General features: G+C 41.3%; 1 protein-coding gene across 6 annotated transcripts in view; it reads right to left on the reverse strand.

Annotated features, from left to right (window-relative positions):
• Window positions 1-22528, reverse strand: part of KIF16B (kinesin family member 16B) — a 298817-nt gene that overhangs the window by 236797 nt on the left and 39492 nt on the right. For 5 of the 6 annotated variants that reach the window (XR_004301248.1, XM_032419796.1, XM_032419797.1 and 2 more), the window contains exons 2-9: window positions 17788-17857; window positions 15418-15531; window positions 9441-9557; window positions 7131-7228; window positions 6263-6372; window positions 3300-3442; window positions 1205-1373; window positions 889-1020 (exon numbers count right to left, since the gene is read on the reverse strand). Coding sequence is in view for 5 of the 6 variants with exons in the window: in XM_032419796.1 (XP_032275687.1) it covers window positions 889-1020; window positions 1205-1373; window positions 3300-3442; window positions 6263-6372; window positions 7131-7228; window positions 9441-9557; window positions 15418-15531; window positions 17788-17857 (953 nt within the window). In the remaining variant the exon portion in view is untranslated. Of the gene's footprint in view, window positions 1-888; window positions 1021-1204; window positions 1374-3299; window positions 3443-6262; window positions 6373-7130; window positions 7229-9440; window positions 9558-15417; window positions 15532-17787; window positions 17858-22528 lie in introns of those variants that run through there. The other variant, XM_032419800.1, reaches the window with a different exon arrangement.

Here is a 22528-nt window from a genome sequence, read left to right on the forward strand (position 1 = left end):
AAAAATAAATAAAATCTTAAAAAAAAAAAAAAAAAAAAAGATTATCTGTATACTTCTCAATATTACATAGAAATTAAAATACTTTTAAAAGTTTTGGCAAAGCCTACCACCTGTAAAAATCTAAAGCATGATCATTTTTCAAAACAGTAAGTCAGTGAATTCTTTTCCTCCTAACGCTTTGGTTAATTGCCCTGCCCCCACCACAGCCTCTAGGGCTCAGGTAACTAGACAGTTGCATCTGGGGTACACACCCCAGGATAGATCCCTTTTCTCCAGCGTTAATGCAAGGCCTGCGGAGTGGGGAATATGCAAACAAGGGAAGGGAAGGGAAGAAAAGGCAAGAAAAAGTGGGTTTAAAAGTTTCTGAGTTCCCCTACGCGACTGTCTCCCCTTTGCACATTTTTCTTCTCTGCTACACTTCTTCCTATTAGTGATAATGCAGCAGGACAGTATAGAACTGCTATCATTTATGTGCATTGTTGTTTTTCCTCTCAATTCTCATTTTAAATTCCACATGTACTGCTTTAGAATAGAAAAACAGAAGTTGGGTTATTTTCACTTATATTCCTATAATGATTTTCTCCTGTGAGCTCGTGGAATGAAAAGTTTCTATCCTGTACTTTGAGCAAAGAAAGTGTGAGAGTCATTCTGCACATAGTATCCCAGCTTGCACAACACATGGTAAGTTTATCTAACTAGGAAACAGGAAAGAGAGTTAATAATAGGATAGTGTAGATGGGATCAGTCATTTTCTTCAAGATAGAAAAATTATTATTTTTAAGATTAAAAAAAAGGTACTATTTCCTAATGAGACACTTGAAACTTACACATCTACAGTTAGTTCACATAAAACACTATATACTGAGGAAAAGAACTTGGAATCCTTACTGGCGATCATGATGGTTTTAGAGTTCCCACCAAGGCTATCTTTCAACAACCAAGTCAAAACAGAATCCCTGTAAGGCACAAAAACTTGCTTCTTCTTCACAAGAGGGTTTGCCGCATCCTGAGATAAGTCGGCTGCACGGGAGAAAAAGAAAAAAAGAAAGAAAACAACAATTAGTGAGGTTTTTTGCTCTAATTTCGCTTCAGAAAACCTTGGGGCTATAATCTCGGTCTGTAACACAAACATTAAACATAATTGCTTCGTGCTAATACAGTACCGCGAAGAGTAAGAGGCAGCAGGGGACAAGCAGAAACCCACCTAAGGCAGAAATGACATTTCCCAGAGTCACGAGGGATTTGTTAATATTCCCCCCTTCCTTCAGTCTAACCCCAGTGGCACCGGTGGCATCCGCGCGCTCACTTCCAGCAAGATCGACTAGGTGGATCTTACTCACGGTTTCACACGGCATTTCAGAATCAAATTTCGCCTGTAGCAAAACATAAAAGCAACACTGAAGAGGTGTAAAGAGCCCTGATGTTGTCTGTGATACAAATCCTAATTATTTTCCACGCCTCACTGTGATTTCTCAGGGTAGGGTTGTTTTTCGTTTTTTTGTTGTTGTTGTTGTTTTTTTAATCTCGTTGTTTCATAGGCCTTCTCACTGATTATAGAAACTTCCAAATGAAACTGAATACAACAGAAGTTGACCATACGTCATTCTTAAACTTTCTTTTTTTTTTTTTTTTTTAAAGATTTTTTTATTTATTCATTTGAGACACAGAGATACAGAGAGAGAGAGAGAGCATGAGCAGGGAGAGAGGCAGAGGGAGAGGGAGAAGCAGGCTCCCCGCTGAGCCAGGAGCCCGATGCGGGGCTCGATCCCAGGACCCTGGGATCATGACCTGAGCCGAAGGCAGACGCTTAACCATCTGAGCCACCCAGGCGCCCCCATTCTTAAACTTTCTGAAGAACTGTTCCATTACTCCAATCACTCGGCCGTTCTCAACAAAGGCTTACTGAGTCTGACTGTGGCAGAACAGGACGCAAGTCGCTGAGGGCACTTACAAAGAAAAAAGAAGTAAACAAATAACTAGTTTTGTTCTCATCTGGAATCTTCAGCATTCCAAGCACAAGGGCTCTCCAAAATAGGATAAATGTAGACAGTTATGTAAGAGATAATTTGACCGTTATTCAACATTAAAACTTGTTTCACAAATTATAAAAAAACTGAAAACCTTAAATAATGTATTCCTTGATCCTGAATTCTACCAAAATTTTACCTTCCCAAAGACTTTTAACCTATATTTAATAGTCTGAACCGAAATGCCAAAAAGAAATTACCATACTTTGATAGAAATGTAAGCCTCTTACAAACTAGGGATGGCCACATCCTAATCTACATTAAGCAGAAAGGAGAAAATCCAATAAACTACAGTAAATCAAAAAGCAAAGATCTGGGGTGCCTGGGTGGCTCAGTCGGTTAAGCGTCTGCCTTCAGCACAGGTCATGATCCCAGGATCCTGGGATCGAGCCCCACATCAAGCTCCCTGCTCAGCAGGGATCTGCTTCTCCCTTTCCTGCCCCCACTCTCTCTCTGTCAAATAAATAAATAAAATATTTAAAAAATAAGAAAAGCAAAGATCTAACTAAAGGTAAAGATGTGGAGCATTTATTGGGAGTTGTTCTGATTGACCTTTGAGAATTTTTTTATTTTCTTTGCTCTGTGATCCCCTTCCTTAATTAAACACTATCTTTTTGTATCTGATATGTTCAATGGTTAATACAGGTCAGGACATCCCCAAACTCCTAACACATGTTGAAGCCCTGAGAGGACCTTCTGTATATGTTTGCATTCATCTGTTCTACTGGCCTAGGTCTTAAAATATTTACCCTCAATAATTTCAGCACATATTCAAAATGCTCTCCACCTCCTGATCAGAATGAGTTCTTACATCAGTACTTAAAAATGTCGGTTGCCCTTTAATATCATTCTCATAATCCTAATCAACACTGTGGGGTGAGTGCCATGGAGCGATAATGTACCACAATGAGTTACTCACCTTGGCCCCTAGCTGGTCTGACTTGGCAATCCATTATCTCCCACAGAGCTCGCAACAATGAAAACTTTTGCTTAATTATGCACAAAGCAAGCTTTTTTTTATGTCTAGAGCAGGGCGGAAGCCTGCTAAGTATTTCTTAAGGGTACACATCTGGACATTTCAAACGACTGTGACTGTAACCACCGAGAGACTCTGCACACAGCACATGTTCGACTCCAATTAACAAGGAAATGACAGGCAGTCACCTTTGCCTGCCGCTGCTCCTGGTTCAACAATGATCAGTCCTCAGCTGGTGCTAATCACCTAGTAAAGACCTCAGGGATGGAGCCAGCCAGCCCTGCAGCTGCCCTCACCTGAGTGAACTTGATGGTGAAGATGGCATGAGACCTGCTACTGACGTCGTTCATCCCAGTCGCTGCCGTGGTTCGATTGATATTTCCCGCATCCATCAGTTCTTCGACATCACTGTAATTCTGTACTAAATGTTTGGATAAATCTGGGGAAAAAAAGTGTGGGGGGGGGAGCTGAGGAAACCTCCCTAATCTATAGTAAACAGAGTAAGAAATTTACCTCTGAAATAACACACGACTGTACAGTACAGACTTGTTTAAAGATCTTACTTGTTCCTGCGGTGTGGTAGTTTACAACACGGACTCAAGGGCTGGGGCTGTCTAGGGTCAAATCCCAGTCTGCCGCTGACTAGTAGACTTACATGGTTATGTGCGAATCACTTAACCTCACTGAGCTTTAGTCACCTCTGATAATACATACTTATCACATAGGGGATTTATGATGTGTTAGCTAATATCATCAACCACGTGAGCATTAGACATAGCAAGGGAAATGTAAACACTACCTTCAGGCAAAACCAGAGAGCATTTTTTAATCCTTTAAAAACACTTTTTTATTCATTTTGGGAGAACATTCATATGGTTCTAAAATCGAAGGCAACAAAATGTATACTGTGTAAAGGGTCTCCCTGACCCCTATCCTAAAGTCCACTCCCCACTTCTCTTCTGTCAGGCAACCCAATGTTATTAGTTTCTCCATTCACTTCTAGAAATAACCCAAACATATACATAAAACCATCTTCTTTCCCCTTTCAAACATGGCAGTGTACCATAAACATTGTTTTGCATCCTGCTTTTTTCTGTGTAATAACTGAAGAAAATTCTGTATCAGTTAAGGTGATTCCTCACTCATTTTTATGGCTGCAGAGCATTCAACTGTATGCATGTACCATAACCAATTTCACCAGTCTCCTGTTGAGACCATAGATGGTGGTTGTTTACATTTTGTTTCCAATTACAAGTAACGCTACTACAAATAATCTTGTACACAGGTCTTTTCAAATATGTGTGAATATTTCTGCAGAATAAATTCTGAAGAGGCCAAAGTGCTAGATCCAAGCACATTTGAAATTTTGATGGATATTGCAAAACTGTCCTCCATAGAAGGCAATTTACACCCAGCAGTAGCAATGTATAAGACTGCCTGTCTCCCAACACTGTCCTACCAGGCTTACTTACATCTACCAGGGATAGGTAATAAATGTTATCTTGAAGATTTTTTTATTCTGCTTTTCTCTGAGTATGAGTGAGGCTGAGCATTCTTTCCTCCATTTAAAAACCATCAGCATTGGGCGCCTGGGTGGCTCAGTTGGTTAAGCGACTGCCTTCGGCTCAGATCATTATCCCAGAGTCCTGGGATCGAGTCCCACATCAGGCTCCCAGCTCAGCGGGGAGCCTGCTTCTCCCTCTGACCCACTCCCCTCTCATACTGTTTCTCTCTCTCTCTCTCAAATAAATAAATAAAATCTTTAAAATAAAAAAATTTTTTTAAAAAACCATTAGCATTTCCATTTCTGTGAACAGTCTATTCACATCCTGTGTTCGTTTTTCTACTTGGTTGTTGGATCTGTCATCACTGAGTTACAGGATCTCTTTATATATTAGGGAAATGAGTCCTCTGTCTGAAACTTTGATTGAAAAGATTTTCCCCAGTTTGTAAGTTGTCTTTTTACTTTGCTGATGGTGTTTCTGTCAAGTTTTATTTCAAATTTAACACTTTTATTTCATGGTTCCTGAGTTTTAAGTGAAATTTCTAAAAGACTTCCCTTCTCCAGATTTCTGGAAAAAAGGTTAACCCATAGTTTCTTATAGTCATTTTATTATGTCACTTTTGACATTAAAATCTTTCTCCATTTGCCATTTATCCTGGTGTAAAAATGGAGCTATAGTACCAATTTACTCTTTTTTTTTTCCCTCCCAGGCAGCTTAACAACCAATATTCCTCCAATGTTTGACGATCAGATTTATTAGAAACTAAATCCCTCTAAGTATGTACATCAGATTCCAGATGTTTTGCCCTGTTTGATTATTCTGTCTTTTCATAAACCAGCTTTATAATATGTTTTAGCATCTGATAAAAGACAATTAAAGGGAAGTATGAAGGCACAGTTAGCCTAAAAGCTATTAACAATAATAACTATTCCACGCTCCACAAAACAAATACAGTTATACACCTTACTTTGGGCATAAAAGGCAAAATTTCAATTAGAAATTTAATAAAATGCAGATGGAGTCCTGTCGGTACACTTGGTATCACTAAGTGAAAAAGACAACCAAAACAGGAACACCTTTTTAAGCCCAGGACCAGTTCTCAGCCTTGCCTCCAATGAGACACAGACGAAGGACAAGACCACAGGAACGCGCCTTTCTGGGCCTGATTCCTACGGTCGGCCACAACTCAGCCGCCTCCGCGAGTCAGCCGACAGGAGCTGCAGTATCCAGACAACCTCAAACCCATCCTGTGTGTGAATACTGAGCAAGGGCCAGCCCTTGACCAGCATTACCTGAGGCACAGCTAGTGTTATCACAACACAGATGCTGAGGACCGCAGCGCAGGAAACTCTGTCAGTGCTCTTCTCACAAGGTGAGAAGTCTTAGAATCTCCTGATGCTCATAAGCTACCCTTAAGGTCAGTAAAAACAGACCGCTAAGATGCAGCGCCATGTAAAGAGACAGCCTGTAGGGTTGCTTATGCTGCCCGCGAACCCTGGAAAACAAATTTCCAGAGACTTCTTCTTCTGAGAGCCAGAGGAGATCTACTGGCGAGCGCACAGAATCAGCGAATGGGCGGTGAAGTACAAATTCACACTAGTGACAGCTGCAGTGCCAGCACATCGTTTTTACTAGAATAAAATGCCAAAGACAAGGACATTTTTCACATCTCACCATTATCTTACGTTTTTCCCCTGAAACTACTGTTTTTACACAAATTCCCAAGAAGAGAGCTGTGAAATATTTGCTCTTACCCTCAACATACGGTCCTTCTTTTGGATGCTCTCGGACTCTTAGATTGAAGGTTTTGGATGACTTCCGCCTAAGCAGATCTCTCACACGTTCATTATAAATTTCCAAGTAGCTAAAAATTTAAATAGGACTGAACTCAGTAAAATTATTTCCCCATTAATATAAGAACAAAACAATAACAGTAGCAACATACAGTTATGGGTGGTAGCCATGTATCAGGTACTATGCTTAGCACAGTAAGTGGATTTCTTCATTTAATCCCTAAGAGAGCCCAGAGGCAGGTACCACTATTATCCCCATTTTACAGTTGAGGCAATAGAGGTACAGAGTTTTTTAAACCACTTGTCCAAGGCCACATAGCCACTGAGAGGTCAGGCAGCCGTGAGGACCTCTGATTGCCATGTTTGTCCTCAAAACCAATGAGAAGACTGGCTCCCCGCCAAGGTTTAATTTCAGGGAGGGAAAACAACACTTCAACCATCCAGATTTATTTAAAGATTAGATGTACAGTGATCCTACCAACACAAGGAATAAAACAAACCTTATTCAAATAAAAGGCGGCAAGTGAACGGGGTATACACTTAAAAGTCAAAAGCTCACTCTATTCGAGATAAACATCCTATGTCAGAGTTTCTGACCAAGCAGGATTATTCCCACTAGCCACCCCAAATCCTAATCCAAATTGCACCCAGGAAAGTCACTAAAAACAGACATATTTTAAGCTTTGCCTCTAGCTATGATAGTACAGGAGGAGAAAAGGCAGACTCTCCCTTCAGGAATCCAAAGGCTTTATCCTTTATCTACTCCTCATGCCCAGAGAGAAGCTCCAACCAAGCTCACACACTCAGTTACTCAGACCATGGGCCCTACCTGACTTCAGTTCGAAAAGACGCTTCGTCCCATCTGGTGGTTTCATTTATTTGACTGAAGAGCCCTTCACAGATCCGAGGTATTAAGCCAGAATCGCCCTGCAGTGGGAAGGAGGAATGCCACAGCTGTCACTGGAAATAAAGGCAACCGATGGCTGAATTTGCAATTTGCCAGAGTGGATTTAGACCCAAGGGGCCTTCATGTCAACTCCAGGCCTACCACCGCAGGGCCCCAGATACAGCATTTACCCCCTCAGGACTGCTTCCTAGCCTCTGAAATCAGAGGATGGAGCCTTCTAACTTCTACATGCTAGGTCTAGAGTAATATACAGTTATCAGCTCTTAATCAGTTAAATCCTGACTTGAAAACAAAGAAGATCTATTCCTTAAACTTTCAAACAAGATGGTCTACAGCTGTAGAATAAATGTGGAAAATTTGATCGCGTCAAATGACCAAAGAAGGTGAAACAGACACTGAGCAGAAAAGAAAAACACCAATGAGACCTTGATAAGCACTCAAAGTAGCTGATAACTGTCTTAACCCTCAGGTGACAGGACCACACTGAAACATGTATTATATCCCTCCTTTGATGCACTCATCCCAACTCTGGCCTTCCAAGACAGATTTTAATACGTCATATTACTTATGCGACGTGGGCATCTTCAGGAGTATTCGTAGTTCAGCCGGCATTAACAAGCTGATGAGCCTCAGAACGATATTAAAGATGAGGCCAAATGTTCTTGTTAGGAAACCAAAACTTCAGAGCTTCAGTGTTTCCTTCCAAAGACCATCTCTACCTTCACCCAGCATGCCCTCCCCCCCAAAAAATATCATCACAGCATTAAGAGAACTTTTTTTCCCTTACAACATTAAGTTGGTACCAATTCTTATCAAGGAAAATTGGGCTTTTTGCCATATTTTTTTGTGTGTGCCTTTAAAAAATAAAATAAAAAGGAAGACCCAAACAGGGTTCAACTAACTATAAGGTCAGAGAAAAACAAGTGTAATTTAGGAATGCTTTATGAATGTTTAACTTAATGTAAAAGAGCTACTGGCGGATCAACACGCAAATTTCATTTTTAGAGAAGACTTTTTTTTTTGCAAAGGCACAGTGGGAAACTAGGAAGGGAGAAGTTATGATAAAAGGAAATGTGAAACTCCTGAGACTAACTGCTTGTTCTCCTATGTAGTCTTCCACACTGTTCAGCACTGAGGACTCACAGCACAGCATTTATCTACCTCTGTAAAGGAAAAGCCTGAATTTAAGAAACCAGGTCAAATGCTTCCATCAGGAAAGACCCACTCTCCTTTAATGCACTACTACTACTTTGGGGCGCCTAGGTGCCTCAGTTAGTTAAGCGGCTGCCTTGGGCGCAGGTCACGATCCTGTGGTCCTGGGATCGAGCCCCGAGTCCGGCTTCCCTGCACAGCGAGGAATCTGCTTCTCCCTCTCCCTCTGCCCCTCACCCTTGCTCATTCTCTCTCTCAAATAAATAAAAATAAAATCTTTTTTAAAAAACGCACTACTACTACTTCTGTGAACCACCAAATCTTTGGCATTAAAGATCTCACTGTGCGTGCCAGCAGGAAGCCCTGTGATCACCGGCTAGTACCTCCACAGGTAGAACAGGCCACAGGCCTGATAGGAAATGAAGAGTTTTCACTATGACATAAGTAAAACACACCAGCACTATCTAGATCTGGAGAAAACACAGAACGAGACAAAGTTCCTGTAATAATGTCTAGTTTTTACTCCTCCATATTTTGGGGCAAGTATAACTTTAATGTCTGTTAGTTTATATAGCATAACTACTAAACTCTACAGAGTCTGTAACTATATAGACTCTATGTAAACAGCATAATTCTCTTTTTATGTATATGATAGAGTTATGTAGTACCTTTCCACCAGATTTTTTTTTTTTTTACATTTCTCTTGAGAAAAATATGTTTTGAATAATTTTAAAAAAAGAATAGAGTTCAGTAATTTTATTCAAACTGTTGTGTTGGCAGAAAAGAAGAATAAATTACTTATGGGCCCAGCACACTTTTTTGATAAGATTATAAAGCCTTTAAAAACAGAAAATGAACTGAGACTTGCATCCAATTATTCATGCTTATAAACTTAAAACTATTTCTAATTTAAAATCAAAGGAAACTTAGTCCAACTTATTACTGAGTTTTATCTTATTGCTAAAGAATGATCAGAACATGAAAAGTAAGTTAGTACAGACCAAGTAGATAAAAGAGATAATTCATCAGTCCAAAGAGAGATAATGGGACATTTTCTTCCCACAGTGTAAAACAACGTACAGAATTTCCCATCATGGTGTATGACTTTCCCGATCCAGTTTGCCCATATGCAAAGACACAAGCATTATAACCTTCAAACGCAGACTTCACAACATCTGTGCCAAGGGTTTTGAAAACCTGAAAGCAGAAAAAAAAAAAAAAAAACACAAAAGACACAATTACCATGGATTTTAATAAAAAGCTCCTTCAATGTTGACAATATTCTTGAATGCTACTTTCGTCTTGCAAGGATTACACCACATAAATAAATCATCGCAGAACTATTAACAGAATATGTATGTACCCCCGTTTTTAATCAAAAGGAAACTTTTTAAGGAAGCAAAAAGCAACCCCATCCTTTTTCCTACTTAACAAAAAATTCCTGAAATATAAAAATGTAAACATGGCCAAGTGACAATCATATCTAAGAAGCAAAGATGATTTTAAAGCATGATGATTTACCATTTCAGAATTAAATAAACTTATAGAGTCATTCATTCTATCAGAGCTTCCAGAAACTAAATATTCAAAACCTAAAAATCACAGCAGCCAGAAGTTATTGCTCAAACCATGCCAAATCAATGCTGTCATTTTAAGGGTCCAGCTCTTCATCAAAATAAGTCTCAGAAGGTTCTCTGAGAGCTGAGTGATGGGTGGGTGTGAATGAGGCTGAGATGGTCAGGCTCCCCTGCGTTAGAGTCCAGATGCTTTTTCCTATTTGAATATTTTCCCAGGATGGAGAGGGCAGGGAGATGAGCTGTGCAGGGCCTGGGGTGGCACCTACAATGGCCTGAGTCCATGTCTGTCACACCACATAATTGCAGTGGGACACTTTGGGGAATGAAAGAGGGTGAAGGACAAATCCTTCACCCAGACAGCTGATGTAGATGAGGCCAGTGGAGATGTGTGGCCGTCCTAGATACACACAGTTGGGAAGGGGACCAACCAGAGCTTTCCAAACCCCACAAGCCTTCATGTTGCCTCCTGCCTTCTTGGACCAACAGGCACACTAAGGCCACATAAAACACCTCCCTGCTTCAAAAAACGAGGCGCATCAGCAGCTAAAGGGATGTCACGAGGCAGCGTGATCAGGTTCTTATCAGAGCCAGGAAGAGGTGAGGCACTGCATTGTGCGGTCACCACAGTCCAAGGTGGGAGCCTCGTCAACCCCTCAGGAGTGTTCAGTCTCTATGAGTGATGCTGGGTTAGCTAAACTTGAGCCCCAGCATCTCCCCTGCAGGGATCTAAGCCCTCCAGCCACCCTCTAGAGAGGGCCGATAAACACCAGCCCTCTCAATCTCAGCTCCACATAAACCATCCCTGCTAATAATACAGCCTGTCATCCAAGGACAAAATAATAACACAGCCAACCAGACTTCAGCTTTCTTCGGGCACCATCTTGCCACCATCTTGCTTCAACTTTGTTTTCTCAGTTTCTTGGTCAAAGATTTACAAACTATCCTTTCAATGGAGTCACTTCCAAAATGACCAGTCTTAATGCTCTTAATTTGTATCCATTTCAGCTTTAAGAGGGGCTATTTTTTAGTCCTACTCTCAAATTCTGGATGACTTACTCAACTCTCAACTATGACAGCAGACCACACTGTGTTCATATATTAGTCCTCATAAAATGCTACTGGGTGGGTAGCATCACTTAGGTCCATCGTCCAGGGGGAGAAGTTAGATGAGTGAGCATACACAGTGAGTGGCAGAGTTGGGATTTGCACCTGGGTACTTCTGACCCCCAAACTTGTGCTTCTAAAGACTTTATCACTATGTGGCCTCTTCCCACATCCTTGACATCAGCCACGAGGCCCCAGCCCTCCCTGAAAGGACCTCCTCCCACAAACTGTGAAGGAGCAACCCGGAATCCCAGGGAGACTCACAGCTCCAGACCACCCATCCAAGGTTAGCTTCCAGCACTGTACATGGAACATGAGGAGAAACTCTAAATATTTCTTCAATTCTCCCTGATTACACAAAAAATAAAAATTATCATTTTTACCATGTCACAGGGTGCCACTGGATAGGAAGAACAGCCTTACATAAAGTCCCAAAGAATAAGAGAAGGATCTTCTATAACACCTTTGCCTGAGGCTAAAGCAAAGTCATAGAAAATATATTTAAATCAAACCCAAAAGTTTTTCAAAATAAAACTCTTTTCCAGGGTTAAAATCCCACCCACCATTTTACTATTACCCATTTTTCCAGAAAGCTGATTCAGCTTGAGTTCTCTGAGCGACCTGGGGGCCCAGAGCAGGTGGGGGCGGCGGGGGGCATGGAGCACTGGTGGACATTCTACAAAACAGGCCTAGAATATGCAGGTCTGGAGGTGCTGAGACCCAGGCCAGGCTCAGTCTTCATGTAACCTACCCGAAGTTGGCTCAGGACCCAGAAGCAGCAGGACACTGCCCACATCTCCAGGGTTCTTGCAAGGAAAAGAGGCTACCCCACTGCGGCTCCCAGGAAGGACTTGTTTAGCATCACCTATCAAAGCAAGGTGAGGAGGGAGGGCCTGCTTTGTGAGACCTACGACCTGCTCTCCCCCACTGGCATCAAAACCCTGCTGAGATCCTCACCTGGCCAGGTGACCCAAAATCCACCTTGCTGATTGTCTCAGCACAGATTTTCAAGCTGATTTGAGGGTCATCCAAGGCATCACAGGGCCTCACTTGAGGGAAACTGCCCACAAGAGGGCACTGTTAAAACAAAAGACTCACCCATCCAGCTTGTCAACTGGGAGACTGTAGGTTTCAAGTTTCTCCAGGGTTGAATCAAGGAACAGGCTGTGTGAGATCAAAGCCTCCCTTTGGAGTTTTGAAGAACCATTAGGAAAATCAGACCTTATTTAATGGTCTTTAATTTATGTGAGTATAGACTTAATCACTCTGATTTTTTTTCTAAATCTAAAATTAATTTGTAAGAAAGAAATATTACTGGTCATCTTACTTGGGTATTTGTTTAATCGTAAGGGAAACTTGAGCTGAACTACAGTAATAGGCATGATATATTTTCTCAAGATGCCCTTATATTCAGATGAGAAGGAGAAGAAGACTGACATCATGCTAAGCTTGCATCTTCCCCTGTTAATAGCAGGGATGCGACCTGACAGCTCAAATCGTGTGCCAGATAAGGCAGCATGAAAACTTTAATCAACAGTCAAAATTGAAGCTCTTTTTAACATTAGGGGTAAAGGAAGATTACCCTTTTCTCTAATACAGTGATTAAAAAAAATAGGTATTTTCCTGTATCTATGCTGATTTTATTAACATGTGATTCTGCTAGAAAGTAGTATTTACTAACACATCTCCTGCTTTTTTAGTTTTGTAGTTTAATGGAACAATGTCAGGTTATTTATATATAGCTATATAAATAAAGTCAAAAAACCCAAAACACCTGAGAAGAGATGCTACGCATCCACCTGAAGCATGGAAATTATCCCTATCAGAAGGTTTTCACAAACTAAAACTATTTTTAAACTCTGAGCTTTTATTTTTAACTTCCAAAAAAGCTAAACTTGTTACTGCTTCCCTGATCTTGACTCTTGTAGAACCAGGAAATGTCATCTGTTCCCATAAATTAACCGCCATCTGTAGACGAGTTCTGTCAGTCAGCAAATGTTTATTGAGCATCTCCAGCATGCCAGGCCCTGCTGTCACACACCGCTCTGCTCCTCCCATTGTGGACTTTCCCCCAGCACAGCCCTCTATCCTCAAAAGGCCTCAAATTCAGGTTAAATAAGGAGGAAAATCCAGCCGCTCATTGGGTAAGTTAGAAGTGGAAACCTTCATGGCTCTTCGTCCATCCTCTGTGGAAGACATTCTGAAGACTGTAGAATGAAATGGCTTTTCCCTTAACAAATTCCCTCACACCAACCAAGTCATTCCCATTCCAATATTAAAGCCAAAATCTGGATTCCAATACCTACAACATTCTATTCCTCACCACACTCCTAGCTACCAATGCTGATTAATCAGTTACCTCAGCAGCAAAGTCTTCTGCACTGCTGTTAAAAAGAAAACCACAGGCCCAAAATGGAGTCACTTATGCTAAGCCAAGTCACAAAACCGGGGTTCAATACCTAACCTAATCGCAATTTCAACCTCCCCCAGATATGTAGTCTTAAACTGGTCAGTCAGGAATTTTTGATCAGCACCAATGAAGTAATCTGTCATATGGGCCTTCTCCATCCCCCAGAGGAAGATGAGGTGATCCACCTCATAACATCCTCTACTCTTCCCCTGAGGGAAGATGATCTTGCCGGAAACAATCCTTTCTTTTCTTTTGCTACTTGTCTGGCCCTGTTTCTACCTATAAAATCCTTCCATTTGGTACAGCTCTTCGGAGCTCCTTTCTACTTGCTGGATGGAATGCTGCAGGATTCATGAATCAATGAATAAAGCCAATTAGATCTTTAAATTTACTTGGCTGAATTTTGGTTTTTAACATTACTCACTCGTTCATTTATTCATCAATAGGGCTGCCCTATCCGTCTATTATTTAGAAGAAACCAACCCTTCTCTCTTATGCCCTGAAGACCTTCCAGTGGCATCTCCACTGCCCTACACTTCAGCCCTAGGACCTCAACTCTGCTACTATTAGGTCGACGAGGTCTATGGACTTGAGCAAGTTATTTAAGCTTACTGAGTCTCTTTGACAAAGAAAAACGCAGCGCTAAAGTTAAATCTGGTCTTGCAAGAATCAAGTGAGACAGGGTATACGAGCGCCAAGCAGAGTTTTAGACACCAATGCCTACTCAGGCAGCATTGATTACTGGCCCCTCTTTCATACCAGGCAACTCCTCTCTCTCTGTGGCTCTCATTCTTATTGCTGTCATCCTTTCTATTTTTGCCCTGATGCTGAATTCACATGTTCTGGATACAATCACTCCAACCCTCTCCTCCGAACAATTCCTCTAAGTTGTCTATCTTAATGCCAACATTTACGTTGCCTCAGTAAAGCCAATAGCTTCCACATACCATTTCCTAACCAACTATAGTTCTCCAATGTTGAGGTAGGTACAAATCACCTGGGAACCTGCTAAAAATGCAGTTTGATTCAGTGGATCTGAAATTGGTCAAGATTTTGCATTTTTAACACATTCTAGGCAATGCGGTGATTCTCATACGTGGACACACCAAGTTGCAAGCAACTAGACAATAATACCACTTTAAGATGCCACCTCATGGATTATAACCCAGAGCAGGCAAAACAGGAATTCTTATCCTAGTTTTAACACATCAGTCCTGAAGCAATATATTTAAAGAAGCTGTTAACAAGCCAGGAAGAAGCCCATAATCCTCCTCTCTCACTGGTGCTTCCCCATAACTCTGCTCTGCTCAAATACCCAGCTGGTCCCAGGGACATGCCCTTGTCCTGCTCACATGCAATGCCAACATGCAATGGTTTACTGCGAGAATCTTTGGGTCTGTTCCTCTATGCCCATGTCATGTCTACATTTTAGACCATAAAAGCCTATAGCATGGGTTTCCTCGAAAATTTCCAGCTACATTCTAGATTCTAGAAAAATTCTGGGGGGAAAAAAAGTTTGTTCCTTCTAGAATCCTTCTTTCTAGAATCTTATAATGATCCTATAATGATCCACTCACAGGAAATGGGACTTGGGTTTGAAATCTAACTCCTAAAGCTCTGCATCGCAGCAGGACTCAGAGCTGAGTGGCCTATTTGCCAGGCTTAGCAATATACAAATGGCGCCTCCAAATTGCTTTATTTGCAGAGCTCCTTCAAAACAGTAGTCATGTCCAAGTTTTGAAAAAAAAAGGTTATGATCATCATGCTCAGAAGTGAAAAACAAAATCAACTTTGTGGGGACTGACTTCTTCTCAGGCTTAATTAAGATAAATGGTGCTATGTAACAAACAAAGCTAAGTTAGCAGAGGCAAATTTTATATAAATTATATTTTAAAAAATTAGCAAGATGTTTTAAAGAGTTCTTCTCAATATGGAAATCAAAATAAAGATTATGAAAATATCATACCATCTCCTGTGAGACATAATTTGGACTTTTCGTATCAGCAGAATAAAAAGAGAAGTCATAGGTGAAGGTCTTGGTCCGTTCTCTTCCTGAGTCCCCAGTCCCTCCTTCTGGTATCTAGAGGGAAAGGTTTAGGATAATAAGATAATAACGTAAAAAGCCCTGACAGTTAAATGATCTATCCAATTCAAAAAAAGAAAAATTCATAAAAAATATACAATGATCGTCATTTTTCATATTTACACTCTAAAAACCATTTACTTCCTCCTGACTACCCCTTAGATAGATATAGATAGATCGATCGATCAATCCCGAAATCCTCCCATCAATCCAGGCTCTCTATGCTATGATGCATGGCTACTTTCCTGGACTTTTTATCATGATTCTCTTATACAAACCCAATACTCTAACCAGACTCGTATTTTTCCGCTGGCTTCAATACTTTTTACTGTTCCCTCCACCTGAAACCACCAGAGTTGGGGTCTGCAGAACTCTAGAGGCTGCTAATCACATAGATTGTGATGTGACTAGAGCCCCTTAGAGTTGTGCAGTTTTGTGGCCCCACTAAAAACTCCAGGTCGGATGCTTCCTCTTCCATGAAGCTGCCCCTTGGGCACTATATCCAGAAGTAATTGCTGCCACTTCTGAGAGGCTAGATTCTCCTAGGACATATTCTATTATGAGTTTATTGCAGATGTTTGTGTGTATCTTGTCTACCTTGCTATATACCTAAACTGAACCAAAAACCATGTTTAAAAATCATAAGCCACCAAAGTTTCACAAAGTTCCCTGGACACATGCTGAAAAAATTTAATGAGCATGATATTTTCCAACATAATTCAGATTCTCTAAATAAACAATTTCTATGGTTCTTATTATTAAAATGTTAAAAATCTGGACATCTGTTTTCATTATATCAGATGAGGAAATGTTTGTAAAACTCAAAAAGCAACAGAGTAATCAAGAAAAATAGATTCCACAACACACAAAGAAGAGATGCATCCAGAGCCAAGGGTCTCTTCACTCTGTTTCGGTAAATATTATTTTTTAGGGCGCCTGGGTGGCTCAGTTGGTTAAGCGACTGCCTTCGGCTCAGGTCATGATCCTGGAGTCCTGGGATCGAGTCCCACATCAGGCTCCCTGCTCAGCAGGGAGTCTGCTTCTCCCTCTGACCCTCCTCCCTCTCATGCTCTCTGTCTCTCTTCCCTCGCAAATAAATAAAATCTTAAAAAAAAAAAAAAAAAAAAATTAAATATAATTTTTTAATGATTTTACCAAAACACTGTGAGCACACAGATACATGAAGCAAAGCAAAGGTAACTAACAGGAGGCAATGATCAAGTGATGACTGGCAGAAATGTGAGAAGATGTGGTAGGTCAAAGGAGGGAAAGCCAGGTAGGGCCAGACAGAGCTAGACGGTACAAGGATTGTGGTCAGAGAAGAAAGACATTTCACTGGAGAATGCCTCAGGCAAAGAGACACCAGAGCCTCAAAGGAAGACTATCAAATTATCCAGAGCATGGCCCAATTGGAAGATAGGAGCATTCCCCCTGCTTCTATCACTGGAGATCAAGTGGCACTACTTTGAGATTGAATGTCAACGTATCCAGTCCCTTGAGCCACAAATTAACAGAAATCCAACTAGAGATTGATCTGCACTTGGCCATGGAGCAGCAGGCCTCAGAAACCCAAACCTCTAAGTTAATGATAAATATAGGAGAACAGAGGGGTTGGGTCCATAAAGCACATGATTTATTATTATTAACTTTACACTCTTATCCACCCTCCCCCCAAGTGAAAAATATTCACGGTTCTTAACAAATTCACTGACCAAAGGAAAAAAATAGGATATTTTAAGTGCAAAAGGAAGAACATGCCATCCTAGAAAATTTTGTTTTTTTCGACTATCTTTTTCAGGGGGGAAAAAAAATCTTTTTTTTTTTTTTTTAAATCTTTCATCCCCTGAGTTTTGAATAATAAAACAAGCTCCTCTTGCAAAGTTTACAAAACATGATTATTTTCATTAAGAATGGAAACAAATTTAGGGCTAACACTTACTTAATGATTCACAGAATTCAGCCAGTTGCCAGGCTAAGGATCTACCACAGGGTACAGGATAACAATGCTGAGTCTGGGTTAAACCCATGAGCTCACATACCAGGGCTCTGAGATCAAATGAAACCAGGGACAGGAGAGGAGACAGAGCATCACCCTTTTGCTTCATGGAAGAGCCCTAGCCAAGTGCAAGTTGATGTGGCTAGTTGAACTGAGAAGGAGGGGTATGGAAATGGCAGATGTGTTTTATTTACCAACAAATCATTTTAACAAAACAAACATGGAGGCTCTTGGAGCAAGGCCAGGTTGCTACTTGCCTTTAAGTTTGTGATTGTTGTTTTGCTTTTCTCCATTTGAATAATGAATTTGGCTTCCAAGTCCTTTTCCCTGCAACACAAATAATTCAGTACTAGTTAGGAGAGAAAAGATTGTTTTTAAAACATTTGTTTTATTTACTTTTTACATATGGGGGTTTGTTTTTAAATGGCATCTGAAGCACAATCTGTGATACCACTCCTCCCAAATCCTTATTGATATAAACATGAAGACACACAAAACAGATGCCACCATCAAAAAACTTAAGACTGACAGATAATGTGTTCTCAAAACCTGGAAGAATTTCTAACTGAAAGCCAAAAGGAGTGTAAATTAAATGACAGAAACTGTGGAAGGCTGTGTGACTCATGAAAAGAGCAATGCTTTTTTTTTTGCTGTCACCTGGTTACGAAAAAATAGACACCTCCCCTCCACCCAGGATGAGAACCAAGAAGAAAACTGGTATGAATGGTCACAAACAGGTACTGCTTCTAGAAGCAGCCAGGGCACTGCCCCCCTCCTCCCACCCTCTTTCTATAAGCATTCGGAAACTACAGTTCCTGGAAAACAGCAGAACTAGAAGTCCACAGAACTCCTAAGAAGTATAGTTCTCGAGAATAAATGACATGTATCTACACAGTGGAGTGGCCTGTCACTGACAAAGGAATAAGGACGGTCTCCATATATTGCTAGGGACTGGTAGCCAGGATGTATTAGTGTTAAGAGGCGAATGGAAAGTGGAGAAAAGTCTACCGAGAATCCTACCACTTTTACTTAAAGACAAAAAGGATAGCCTACGTATTTTTCAAGAGGCCAACTATGGAGAAAGAAGAAAATGGAGCGGAGCGGATAGACGCTAGATGTCTACAAAAATATCTTGATCTGTAGATCATCTTTAGAGTGAGGAAAATAATTTACACAAAAATAAAACAAGGTTGTTTTTCAAAGTGACCTAAAACACATCAGTGTCAAAAAAAAAAAAAAAAAAAAAAAGCCTGAAGTGCAGGTCATATATTCAGTGTTAAAAAATAAAATAAAAATAAAAATTAAATTAAAATAAAATGACCTAAAACTCAAAAGTAAGCTGAGACAAGTGAACCTAACTGTACATCGGTGGCACACAGTGAAAGACATTGTCAATCCTGACCGGATGCTGGAATCTGACTGTAGAATGTAGTGGGGTGTTGGCCCAAGGAGAAAAAGAACTGTAAAGAAGTCAAAGCACTTTCAGTAATCAGATTGTTGCCGGTAAAGTAAGCATTGTCATTCAGAGATTTCCGTTTGTGCGCTATGGGATAATATCTGAGTAATTATGGTGGTGTGGCCTTGAGAACCAAGGTTTTGGATGAACACAGACACAAACATAAGATGGAACAGGTCAAGTAAAATCATAAACTTTATCTGAAATTGAAAAAGGAAAAGAAAGTCCTTCCTAGCTTTGTCCTCTGAAAAGGCCTAGAATCTTATGCCCAAATTATAGTCTCTAAATTCCATTTAGAGTCAGGGCTGTTAGGAGAACGACTCAATCCAAATATTTGAACTATCTTGTTACACAAGAAAGCAGGAAGCTATCACATCAAAAGTTACTGGTTTGTCCAAGTTGTCCATAGGCAACTTCTAAGACGGCTCCTGGTGATCCCTACACTCCAGGTGTCTGTGACCCTGTGTGATCCCCTGCCCCGGGAAGTGGGCTGGACCTAGCAATTCACTTCCAATGATTACAACACTAAGACCCCCAAAGTGATAGTCTGTTGCTTCCTAGTTAGGATTACAAGAAGATTCTGATTTCTGACTTGCTGGTGCTCCTCTGTGTGTGTCTCTCTCTCTCAGAGGCCTGGCAATGGGGACAGCCATGCAGCACACTGCGAGACTTTGGGAGACACTCACGTGGCAACAAACTGTGGTCGGTCAGCAGCCACCTGGGTGAGCCTGGGAGCGCCCCTTCCCCAGCCAGGCTGGAAGGCCCTGGACTGCATCCTTGAGAGATCCTGAGTGGGTCAGAGGACCCAAGTAAACCCCACCCCGACTCCTGACTCACAGAAACGGTGAGATAATAGATGGTGTTATAAGCCCCTAAATTGGGGGTTTAGGGGCTTTAAGCCCCTAAGTTGTGTTACACAGTGAGAAATCACCAATAAGAGCCACGTCAAAAGGACTCAAGAGCCAACCTGAACTAAGTCCCCACAGGCCAAATCTGAGCAGCAGAGAATGGTAACTGCAAAAGACTGACATACACGAAATATGCATCAACTTATGAACTCATAATTTAAAAAATAAAAACCGAATGGTCCCCGTTGGAGAATCAAAAGAGTCACCTCATTATTTTAAAAACTAGTAAATAGGGGCGCCTGGGTGGCTCAGTCGGTTAAGCGTCAGACTCTTGATTTTGGCTCAGGTCATGATCTCAGGGTCCTGGGATCGAGCTCCACTGAGTGTGCAGCCTGCTTGAGATTCTCTCTCTCCCTCCGCCCCTCCCCCCAACTTGTACAAGCACACTCTCTCTGTCTCTAAAATAAATAAAAATCTTTAAAAAAAAAAGTATATAAAAGGGAAGACTCAAGCATTTGCCCTGCATTTCCTAAACAATCAAGTGTTTTTAATTTTAAGTTTAACCAAATAGTTGTTTGGGAAAGTTCCTCTTTTTAGAGTATTCTATCTAATAAACGAAGAAGGAGCGACAGAATTAGAATGTCAGCACTTTGCAACTCCGGTGTATTTGTGGCTCCAGGCAGTGATCATCAGTGGCTGCTAACTCCACCACTAGGAGACAACCAGACATGCTGTCCATCAGAACTGAAACACCAACACCTCTGCCGCAGAAATCTTGTCCCTGGCCCACGGAAAAGGCCGGACTCTGATCTAGAGCTGATGGATAGTGAATGCCAGGAAACACAGGGGGAACACATCAAACAATACCAGGGACGCAATCAGCAAAATCTAGCTTCTAGGAAGGGCAGCAGGTAAGTGACCCAGCCTATTCAATAACAAGAACAATAAACTGCAAGGAGTATAAAGATGGAAGGGGAACCTATAGATTGAAAAAAGGCTTTAAAGACCTATCATCCAGGGACACCTGGGTGGCTTCGTCGGTTAAGCATCTGCCTTCAGCCTGGATCATGAGGATCCCGGGATCCTGGGATCGAGTCCCATATCGGGGTCTTTGCTCAGCAGGGGGCCTGCTTCTCCCTCTGCCTGCTGATCCCCCTGCTTGTGTTCTCTCTCTCTCTCTGACAAATAAATAAATAAAATCCTTAAAAAAAAAAAACAACCTATCAACCAATGGGATTTCAGTGCAAACAGAAAAGGCATCTTTAGAAATTATAAGATACCTAGGGAAATCTTAACACTGACTAAAGACAAATTTGATATTAAGGAATTATTACTACCATTTTTGGTGTGATAATGATATTGTGATGATTTTTTTTTCAAGTCTTAACCTTTTAGAGAAACACATTGAAAAACTTATGAATGAAATAATATGATGTCTGGGAATTCCTTTAAAATAATCCCAGGGTGGGGGAAGCAGGTGTCCTGGCAACCTCAGGATGAACAGGCAGAATAAATACCAGCCTGAACAATGAAATCCAAACAGTATGTTGTAAACACCATTCAAGAACTACAATGGATTCCCATGGCCTGATCTAACTTTTCCAAGCCAGTGTGAAGAAGTATAGGCCTGGATGAACAGACCAGTAGCTTAAAAGACAAATAAATGAAATTCTCCTCCACCACTACCGTGTTCACAGTGCCCAGATCTTGGGTAGCTCCATTTTGGGCCCAAAAGTGAGAACTGCCTTGAGATCCCCCATGTTCATGTGGCCATAAAATAAATACTTCACAAAATTACCCCTTTCTTACAGCATGCAACTACCAAAAGTAGGTCCTGCCCACAGCAAGAGAACGACACAATTAGTTCAATTAACACCATGGGGTGCCACATCTCGATCCCTCCCATTCCCACATGGGTCATTTCTCTGTCCCTAACCGAACGTGTCTAGATCTTTCGCTTTAAAACCACTATTTTCAACAAATACCTGCTGGGAGCACACAATCATCCAGGGATGGAAGATCAGAAGGGATTCCAACAGGTGCTCACACTACTTGTCAATTCTTACTTATAAAACATGAAGGAATGCAACTCACACCGTGCCCACCGCTCTTGCTGGAAGTCAGAGGCAAAGTAATTCCAAGGCTCATAGCCTTATACCTTTGGAGCGGCGCAAGTTTAAGGGCCCTTCGCATGATCATTTATTCTTCCCTGTAGGTAACCACGGCAGTATCTCCCTAGTTTTAAATTAAAATCCACGCTATAAAAATACTAGAGAAGACACCGACTGAAAGACCATTATGTCCTATGAGCATCTATTAGCCACTTCTGAAACCTGAAGATGCTGGGTGGGTTTCAAAGGGCTCACAACCTTAAAATCATCTGCACAGCGATGTGGCGGCAGGAGGGGGAAGGTGATAGGTTCACTGTTCTGAGGGTCCATAGCTTTCTTCACTTTCGCAAAGAGCTGTGTACCCCCAAAAGACAGCAGCTCCAGCTCAGGAACCAGCAGCATTGGTAGCCCTGGGCGCTTGTTAGAAAGGAGGGATCTCAGGCCCCACCACAGACCTACTGAATGGGAACCTGTGCTGTAACAAGAGCCCTTAATGATTCCAATGAACGTGAAAGCTTGGAAAGCACTGTGCTAACATTATCTTGATCTCACAGAGTGATAACTGGCCTTAAATTTACTCTCA

This window comes from Phoca vitulina, unplaced genomic scaffold, assembly GCF_004348235.1.
Source record: "Phoca vitulina isolate PV1807 unplaced genomic scaffold, GSC_HSeal_1.0 scaffold22, whole genome shotgun sequence".
Lineage (NCBI taxonomy): Eukaryota > Metazoa > Chordata > Mammalia > Carnivora > Phocidae > Phoca > Phoca vitulina.